The sequence below is a fragment of the Engraulis encrasicolus genome, chromosome 2, assembly GCF_034702125.1.
Source record: "Engraulis encrasicolus isolate BLACKSEA-1 chromosome 2, IST_EnEncr_1.0, whole genome shotgun sequence".
In the NCBI taxonomy this organism is placed as follows: domain Eukaryota; kingdom Metazoa; phylum Chordata; class Actinopteri; order Clupeiformes; family Engraulidae; genus Engraulis; species Engraulis encrasicolus.
Window position 1 is genome coordinate 57,789,137 of NC_085858.1, and position 10,000 is coordinate 57,799,136.

At 45.6% G+C, this 10,000-nt stretch overlaps 2 protein-coding genes across 2 annotated transcripts in view; both read left to right on the forward strand.

Annotated features, from left to right (window-relative positions):
* Nucleotides 1–5,663, forward strand: part of LOC134465284 (serine/arginine repetitive matrix protein 1-like) — a 10,682-nt gene extending 5,019 nt beyond the window's left edge. The window contains exons 4-7 of the mRNA XM_063218881.1: nucleotides 1–991; nucleotides 2,118–2,205; nucleotides 4,172–5,526; nucleotides 5,660–5,663. The exon at nucleotides 1–991 is cut by the window's left edge and continues 451 nt beyond it. Coding sequence (XP_063074951.1) covers nucleotides 1–991; nucleotides 2,118–2,205; nucleotides 4,172–5,526; nucleotides 5,660–5,663 — 2,438 coding nt within the window. The remainder of the gene's footprint in view (nucleotides 992–2,117; nucleotides 2,206–4,171; nucleotides 5,527–5,659) is intronic.
* Nucleotides 5,664–5,767: 104 nt separating this feature from the next.
* On the forward strand, nucleotides 5,768–6,832 carry LOC134465292 (trichohyalin-like). The gene is made up of 2 exons (XM_063218893.1): nucleotides 5,768–5,782; nucleotides 5,813–6,832. The coding sequence occupies exon 2, from the start codon at nucleotides 5,831–5,833 to the stop codon at nucleotides 6,830–6,832; it is 1,002 nt and encodes a 333-aa protein (XP_063074963.1). The 5' UTR covers nucleotides 5,768–5,782; nucleotides 5,813–5,830.
* Nucleotides 6,833–10,000: the final 3,168 nt, after the last annotated feature.

Below are 10,000 nucleotides of genomic sequence, written 5' to 3' on the forward strand. Positions count from 1 at the left end.
GCCCAATCCTGCAGGACAGGAGGGATGCACCTTCACCACCGGCCCCCCCAGCCCTGCAGAGGATGGAGGCAGCAGCAGCAGCAGCCCCAACCTCCCCTGCCCCTCGAAGCATATGTGGCGCCCCCCTCTGGGCTCAGACCACCCTGCATGCTCTGGAGAAAGACCAGCTCATGAACGTGGTCAGAGAGGCCGAGAGGAAGCTGAAGGCGGAGAAGAAGAGAGAACAAGCCACAAAGGATCATGCTGTCGCAAGAACAGCAGCAGCACCAAGCTCCCCGGCCCCACAGAGGAGTTACGTTGCAGCACCACCAAGCTTCCCGGCCCCACTGAGGATGGAGGCAGCAGCACCACCACCCTCCCCGTCCCTGGAGGAGAGTAACATTGCAGCCCCAACCTCCCCGGCCCCACAGGAGAAAAACATGAAAGGAGCTCCGTCCTACCCAGCCGTGCAGGCTAGGAAGGAGGCAGCAGCAGCAGCACCCTGCCCGGCCCCACAGAGGATGGAGGCAGCAGCAGCAGCAACCTGCATTACAGCAGCAGCACCAAGCTCCCCGGCCCCACGAAGCGTATGTGGCGCCCCCCTCTGGGCTCAGACCACCCTGCATGCTCTGGAGAAGGACCAGCTCATGAACGTGGTCAGAGAGGCCGAGAGGAAGCTGAAGGCGGATAAGGAGAGAGAACAAGCCACAAAGGATCAGGCAGTAGCAAGAGCAGCAGCAGCAGTAGCCCCAACCTGCCTGGCCCCACAGAAGATGGAGGCAGCAGCAGCAGCAGCTCCAACCTCCTCGACCCCACAGAGGATTGTAGCAGCAGCAACCAGCCTGGCCCCACAGGAGAGTTACGTTGCAGCACCACCAACCTGCCCGGCCCCACTGGAGAGGAGGGAGACACCTGCACCTCCCTGCATTAAAGGAGCACCTCCCTGCATTAAAGGAGCACCTCCCTCCCCAGCCCCACAGAGGAGGAGGGCAGCAGGATATACTCCCTTCAGGTAACAGTACTGTAGTTCAGGTCAGTAGTTGCAATCATGGGCGCGCTGAAACTCAGGAAGGAAAGTATTAGCCTAGCTGTCTTTGGGTGCCTGCCTACCCAATAGAGGCAAGAACGTAGAGTAGGAAATACAACCGAAACAAGTTAGCTGGGATTGGTAAATTAGGGAAGAGAATAAGTAATAAAGCCAGAGAGTGCTGTCTTCTCCAAGACATACAGTCAGTTCAGTAGGCAAGCTCCCCTGGTTACATTGCATTAAATCACATTGCATTCGGCAGGTAGCCTGGTGAACCAGCGCCACCCGCTGGACGGCAAAATGTTTTGTCTACGGGTGGGTCTGGCCTCGCATAATGATTCAATGAAGCCAGAATGCCATGAATCTGGCAAACCAATTACAACGCAAAGATGTGTTTTGAATCAAAGCGGGCAGGGTTTTGAGGGAAGGTTGTTCTCATCAACAATCTTCGGATGTATTGTGCACCGAGGCCAGACTAAATTAGACATCCACATTTATCAGGCTATTCGGCAGGTGCTCTTTAACCAAAACGACTTACAATGGAGGGCATAATCCTAGCCAACATCACTAGCAGATATGAAGTGAACAGGACTTAAACAGAGCAACAAGTGCAGATACAAAGGGGAGTTATGGTTGTATCTGCTGTATACTTACGGTCGTTTTGTATATTAATGAATAGGGTTGTATCTGATGTATACTAACGGTCTTCTTATATATTAATTAATAGGGTTGTATCTGACGTATACTAACGGTCTTCTTGTATATTAATTAATAGGGTTGTATCTGATGTATACTAACGGTCTTCTTGTATATTAATTAATAGGGTTGTATCTGACGTATACTAACGGTCTTCTTGTATATTAATTAATAGGGTTGTATCTGATGTATACTAACGGTCTTCTTGTATATTAATGAATAGGGTTGTATCTAATGTAAACTAACAGTCTTTTTGTATATTAATTAATAGGGTTGTATCTGATGTATACTAACGGTCTTCTTGTATATTAATTAATAGGGTTGTATCTGATGTATACTAACGGTCTTCTTGTATATTAATTAATAGGGTTGTATCTGATGTAAACTAACGGTCTTCTTGTATATTAATTAAAAGGGTCAACGCGCAGTGCATGAGGACAGTTCTCCAGCAGGAGAGGGCAAGATTCCAGAAGCTCCTGCTAAGAGAGAGAACCATTTTCAAGGTACCTAGTGTAGTGTAGTGTAGTGTAGGCTACTGTAACTTTATACCATTTTCAAGGTACCTAGTGTAGTGTAGTGTAGTGTAGGCTACTGTAACTTTATACCATTTTCAAGGTAGTGTAGTGTAGGCTACTGTAACTTTATACCATTTTCAAGGTAGTGTAGTGTAGGCTACTGTAACTTTATACCATTTTCAAGGTACCTAGTGTAGTGTAGGCTACTGTAACTTTATACCATTTTCAAGGTAGTGTAGTGTAGTGTAGTGTAGTGTAGGCTACTGTAACTTTATACCATTTTCAAGGTAGTGTAGTGTAGTGTAGGCTACTGTAACTTTATACCATTTTCAAGGTAGTGTAGTGTAGGCTACTGTATACTGTAAAGTGTATATGTAGGCTGCTGTAACTTTATAGCATTTTCAAGGTAGTGTAGTGTAGTAGGCTACTGTAACTTTATACCATTTTCAAGGTAGTGTAGTGTAGGCTACTGTAACTTTATACCATTTTCAAGGTAGTGTAGTGTAGGCTACTGTAACTTTATACCATTTTCAAGGTAGTGTAGTGTAGTGTAGTGTAGTGTAGGCTACTGTAACTTTATACCATTTTCAAGGTACCTAGTGTAGTGTATATATGAACTTTATTACAGGCTCTAGGCCCAATAGGAAGACACACATCATATTATACATAAAAAACAATAACATATAAAATAGGCAGGAAAAGAAAAGGAAGAAAAAAAAACAAGCAATAATGCCTAAGCATATACAAACGTATCTGTCATGACAGTCTTAAAAGGCACATATATGATTGATATCGGATAGAGCTGCATCTGGAGCTTGTTAGGATCATTATAATACGGGTTTTAGACTTATCCAGACGGCACATGAACTTAAACATTAGATTCCTCAAGAGACCAGGTAAAGTACAAAGTCCTGAGTCACAAAATAATTTACTAGCACTGCAACTCCTAGGCTTTTTCAGCAATATCCTCAGACAGTCATTATATGCCACGTGGAGTTTGCGCAATGTTTCTTTTTTGTAGGTGACCCATAATGAGGCTGCATACATAGGGCATCCTAGTGTATATGTAGGCTACTGTAACTTCATACCATTTTCAAGGTAGTGTATTGTAGTGTATATGTAGGCTACTGTAACTTAATACCATTTTCAAGGTATAGTGTAGTGTAGGCTACTGTAACTTTATACCATTTTCAAGGTAGTGTAGTGTAGTGTAGTGTAGTGTAGGCTACTGTAACTTTATACCATTTTCAAGGTACCTAGTGTAGTGTAGGCTACTGTAACTTTATACCATTTTCAAGGTACCTAGTGTAGTGTATATGTAGTGTAGTGTAGTGTAGTGTAGTGTAGTGTAGTGTAGTGTAGTGTAGGCTACTGTAACTTTATACCATTTTCAAGGTAGTGTAGTGTAGGCTACTGTAACTTTATACCATTTTCAAGGTACCTAGTGTAGTGTATATGTAGTGTAGTGTAGTGTAGTGTAGTGTAGTGTAGTGTAGTGTAGTGTAGGCTACTGTAACTTTATACCATTTTCAAGGTAGTGTAGTGTAGGCTACTGTAACTTTATACCATTTTCAAGGTACCTAGTGTAGAGTATATGTAGGCTACTGTAACTTTATACCATTTTCAAGGTAGTGTAGTGTAGGCTACTGTATACTGTAAAGTGTATATGTAGGCTGCTGTAACTTTATAGCAGTTTAATTGTATTCATATTTTTTTATATTTTTTTATTTCCATAATTTATGCCTAGGAAATATTTTCATACCGTAGCATGTGGGTCTCCTTGAATGCCTTAATTATCTGCCAGTCAAACAGTATATCTTTGGCGATAAACTTTGACCAGACCAGCAAACATTAGTTTATTGGTTCTTTAAATATTGATTCATGGCTTATATGTGCCTAGGCAGCATAATATGTAGAAAGCAGAGGACTAATATCACAAACTGTACCTTTAAAGGAGCTGATGAGGGAGGAGAGGGAAACCCTGCTGCAGCTCTTCAAGGAGGAGCGCGCCCAGCTCCTAGAGCAGAGGAAGCAGAAGGAGGAGAAGAGGGAGGAGAAGAAGGAGGAGAAGAGGGAGGAGAAGAAGGAGGAGAAGAGGGAGGAGAAGAAGGAGGAGAAGAGGGAGGAGAAGAAGGAGGAGAAGAGGGAGGAGAGGATGGAGGAGAAGAGGGAGGAGAGGATGGAGGCAACAGCAGCCTCAACCTCCATGGAGAAGATGGAAGCAGCAGCATCCCTAACCTGCATTAAAGGAGCACCTCCCTGCATTAAAGGAGCACCACTCTGCATTAAAGGAGCACCTCCCTGCATTAAAGGAGCACCTTCCTGCATTAAAGGAGCACCTCCCTGCATTAAAGGAGCACCTCCCTGCATTAAAGGAGCACCACTCTGCATTAAAGGAGCACCTCCCTGCCCGGCCTCACAGGAGAGGAGGGAGACACCTGCACCTCCCTGCATTAGAGGAGCAACTCCCTCCCCGGCCCCACAGAGGATGGAGGCAGCAGCAGCCCCGAGCTCCCCGGCCCTGCAGGAGAGTAACATTGCAGCCCCAACCTGCCTGGTGCCACACAGGATGGAGACAGCAGCAGTAGCACCAACCTCCCCAGCCCTGCAGAGCATGGAGGCAGCAGCAGCACCCTGCCTGGTGCCACACAGGATGGAGACAGCAGCAGCACCCGGCCTGGTGCCCCACAGGGTGGAGACAGCAGCAGCACTAACCTCCCTCGTGCCACACAGGGTGGAGACACCAACAGCAGCTCCAACCTGCATTAAAGCAGCAGTAGCCCCAACCTGCCCGGCCCCACAGGGGATGGAGGCAGCAGCAGCAGCAGCAGCAGCCCCAACCTGCCTGGTGCCACAGAGCATGGAGGCAGCAGCAGCAGCACCAACCTGCCCGGCCCTGCAGAGCATGGAGGCAGCAGCAGCAGCACCAACCTGCCCGGCCCTGCAGAGCATGGAGGCAGCAGCAGCAGTAGCCCCAACCTGCCTGGTGCCACAGAGCATGGAGGCAGCAGCAGCAGCAACCTGCATTATAGCAGCAGCAACCAGCCTGGCCCCACAGGAGAAACAATTGAAAGGAGCACCGCCCTACCCAGCCGTGCAGGGCAGGATGGAGGCAGCACCACCAACCTTCCCGGCCCCACAGAAGATGGAGGCAGCAGCAGCCCCAAGCTCCCCGGCCCCTCGAAGCATATGTGGCGCCCCCCTCTGGGCTCAGACCACCCTGCATGCTCTGGAGAAAGACCAGCTCCTGAACGTGGTCAGAGAGGCCGAGAGGAAGCTGAAAGCGGAGAAGGAGAGAGAACACAGAGAGTGGGAAGGGATCAAAATAAAGGGAAAAGCCAAGGGGAGGAGGCCTAGCCTGGGCGAAGAAATGAAGGAGCAGAGAGAGATGATGGTGATGGAAGGTGAAAGGAAAGATGCAAACAGAGCGGTGTGGAGAGAGCTGAAGAAAGTGCAGATGAAAGGCAATGATGACAAAAAGAAGGAGGAGAAGGAAGAGGGGGAGGAGGACGACGACGAGGAGAAGAAGGAGAAAGAGGAGGAGGTGAAGAAGGAGGTGAAGGAGGTGAAGAAGGAGGTGAAGGAGGAGAAGAAGGAGGTGAAGGAGGAGAAGATGGCAGGAAGGCCGAGATACATATGTGGCGCCCCCCTCTGGGCTCAGACCACCCTGCAGCTGAGAGACCTGGATGGAGACAGCAGGGAGAGCGCCACAGTCTGCACGGAGAAAGCTGCTCTGGAGAAAGACGAGCTACAGAAAGCAGCAATTGCGTATGTGAGGAGTAGGATGGAGCAAGGCAGCGAGGATACAGAAAGCGAGATCGATTCGGACGAAGACTATTTTGATGAGGAGGAAAAGAACATGATCAGAGAGGCAGAGAGGAAGCTCAAGGCAGCGAAGGAGAAAGAACAGAAAGAGCAGAATGAGATCAAAATAATGCAGAACAAAACCAAGGTGAGGATGCTTAACATGGCCGAAGAAATGAAGGAGCAGAGAGAGATGATGGCGATGGAAGGTGAAAGGAAAGATGCAAACAGAGCGGTGTGGAGAGAGCTGGAGAAAGTGCAGATGAAAGGCAATGATGACAAACGACAAAGTTTACTGCGGCTGGAGAAGAACTTTGACTCAAACAGCGACACAGACTTGGACTCGGAGGAGTCCTCGTTCCATGATCAGAAGACGTATATGACGGACATGATTCTGCAGAAATTGGAAGAGATGGACAATAGAAAGAAGGAAGGTGTAGGTGTCGGGAAGATCACTGAAGATGAGAATGAGGAAGTGGTGGCCAGTGACCACGTGATCAAAGAGAAGTCCCTCGCCCTCATCAAAGACCTCAAGGAGAAGCCCCACGCCCTCATCAAAGACCTCAAGGAGAAACCCCACGCCCTCATCAAACACCTCAAGGAGAAAACACATGGCGAAGAAAGATTCAAATTCACTCCTGTTGACGAAAAGAAAATACAGAGAGAAGAGCATGAAAGACGGGAAAAGGACAGAGAGATTAAAAAAGCTCGGGAAAAAGAAGAGCTCTTGAAAACGCTGAAGAAGGAGAAGGAGATAATGAAGAAACAAATGAAGAAGAAGAGGAGAATTGAAAGAATGACCAAAAAGTAAACAGCCCAGGCGGGCACGCTGGCCTGCATCATTGAGGAGGAGAAGGGGCATGTGGAGGAAAAGAAGGAGGAGAAACAGCAGGAGGAGGAGGAGGAGAAGCAGGAGGAGGAGGAGAAGAGGGAGGAGAAGGAGGAGAAAGAGGAGGAGGAGAAGGAGGAGGGGGAGGTAAAGAAGGAGGTGAAGGAGGAGAAGAAGGAGGTGAAGGAGGAGAAGATGGCAGGAAGGCCGAGATACATATGTGGCGCCCCCCTCTGGGCTCAGACCACCCTGCAGCTGAGAGACCTGGATGGAGACAGCAGGGAGAGCGCCACAGTCTGCACGGAGAAAGCTGCTCTGGAGAAAGACGAGCTACAGAAAGCAGCAATGGCGTATGTGAGGAGTAGGTTGGAGCAAGGCAGCGAGGATACAGAAAGCGAGATCGATTCGGACGAGGACTATTTTGATGAGGAGGAAAAGAACATGATCAGAGAGGCAGAGAGGAAGCTCAAGGCAGCGAAGGAGAAAGAACAGAGAGAGAAGGAAGAGATCAAAATAATGCAGAACAAAGCCAAGGTGAGGATGCTTAACATGGCCGAAGAAATGAAGGAGCAGAGAGAGTTGATGGCGATGGAAGGTGAAAGGAAAGATGCAAACCGAGCGGTGTGGAGAGAGCTGGAGAAAGTGCAGATGAAAGGCAATAATGTCAAACGACAAAGTTTACTGTGGCCAGAGCTAGACACAGAGAGCCTTACAGACAAACGACAGCAAAGTTTACTGCGGCTGGAGAAGAACTTTGACTCAGACAGCGACACAGACTTGGACTCGGAGGAGTCCTCGTTCGATGATATGACGGATATGATTCTGCAAATGGACAATAGAAAGAAGGAAGACGCAGGAGTCAGGAGGATCACAGAGGAAGAAGATGAGGAGGAGGCGGACAGTGAACTCAGTGAAGTTGACTCAGAGATTGATACAGACTCTGACTTTTAATTCTGAGGACGCTTGATGAGATGGACAAGGGAAACAAGGATGATCTTGAGTTGAGGAAGAGTGGCATGGACCAGACAGTTTGGGAGTGACTGAGAGGGAAAAATTATAGTTTTGTGACATACAGAGATGGACAGAAGCAAGAAGAGACAAAAACGATTAAAAATATAAACCATTTATTTTCTCAACATATAACAAATATAGATATACAAATAACTATGCAAAAATATACAGTCACATTATTTTGTTACATAATGCATTCAATAAAAATGCACCTGGCATGCAAAAAAGAAAATGTTCCCTCATTTGTCTACCTTGAGTTGTAGTGTATTGATAGTCATAATACAAACCTAGATCCTCAATGCTCTAATTTAGTGCACTGATAACCAGAGTTCAATGGTTGACTCTACATGAAGTATAACATGCAATGACTCAAAGCTGCAGCACACCATCGTTACACTATTCATGAAAATATGTATGTACAGTATATTTCAAAAGAACAACCAAGATTTACATTATTCTTTAAATTATGTATACATTTCAAAAGAATGACAATTGGATGTGCTCAGCTATCTACATAAAATAAAAGCTGATAGATAGGTACGTAGATACAAAGTAGATAGATAGATAGATAGATAGATAGATAGATAGATAGATAGATAGATAGATAGATAGATAGATAGATAGATAGATAGATAGATATAGGCGAGTACATTTAGGGTTTAACCCCAAAAAAATTGATACAAAAGGTTTTTGTATGGATTCTATTACTATTGGACCTGCTAAATGACATACTAAAAATCTAGTAAAATCTGACTTTGGGAAATGAGTTTTTTCAACATAGCTGCCATAGGCTTATTATAAGGGTCAAGAGACACTCCAGGTGAATAGGCCAAAAAATTTAGCTTGCCGATATCACCATGAAACTTAATCCAGTGATTACTCACTCTACTTTGTGATAAAAAAATGTATTGCAAGTTTTCTGAAATGTTATGTTTTAATATGGTAATTGGACTATATCTAATTAAATATGCATTAAATTTCAAAATGCAAAAACTCAAAATCTGAAAAAGCCAAGCTCAAAATTACTCTTTCATTTTGTTTCTAATAAGCCAGAAGATATCTTCAGAAGGGATTATGGACATCTCTTTTTGTTTTGTAGTAAATCTAAAAATCTTGAATCTCTGTGCAGACTCACCAGCTAGCATTTTTTTTTTTCAAAACATGATTATTTAACATCTCTCTTAGATAAATAATTGAGTTTTATGTTTCTCAAGTTCTTCCAGACATTCTTTGAGTCTGGTGGTATCATTCTTAGCATGTATCAAGGGTAAGGTCAGCTGTCCTCAAATCATAGCCTCTCCACAGAGGTGTCCTAAGGGCTGGTGGTGGGACTCCTATTTGCCATGTACACCACATCACTGGGCCATATTATCTGTTCTCACAGCTTCTCATACTACTGTTACACCGATGAAGCACAGTTACTTTGTGCCAGATGACTCCACGGTCACACACATTTCCGCTTGCCTCTCTGAACTATCCACAAGTATGAAGGAATGCAACCTTCAGTTGGGCCTCGCCCAAATGCACTGCTGGTGATCCCAGCCAAAGATTTAGGTTGCCATGATATCGAACTCAAATATGGATTCTGCTACTGTTGCCTCAAATAAGGCCACAAGAAACCTAAGTGTCATTGTTGATGACCATCTATCATTCTCTGACCACATAGCCTCAGTTTCCCAGTCATGTCCTCTTTTTCATGCCCTAACTGAATACAAGGCCCTGACCCTTGCCTATGAAGCTACAACAGGCCCTACTCTGGCTTACCCGAAAGCTATGCTAAAGCCCTATGTCCTTTCAGGACATTGTCTGTCTCCAGTACCAACCGTTTCACCTTGCCCTCTACTTACACATGTAGTGGCTCCTGTCTATTCAGTTCAGCTGCTGAAAGACCCAAAATACCTAGTGACACCATGATTCATCACTGATGATGTGCCCTGACAAACAACACATGGATATTACCATAGCAGTAGTGTCTTTATCCACCCAAACAGCACTCCAGACAAACAGATCCTGAAAACATGTTAGTTCATGCCAATGTAATTATCATGTAGTAACCTTTATTTAAAAAAACTTTGATCTTGAAAATGACACCTTTCCTGAAGTTAGATTTTCCTAGATTTTTAGTATGTTAGTAAGGAC

Coding starts and splice junctions, on each gene's coding strand:
- LOC134465292 (XM_063218893.1), top strand. CDS start 5,831: ATGGCAGGAAGGCCGAGATACATATGTGGCGCCCCCCTCTGGGCTCAG.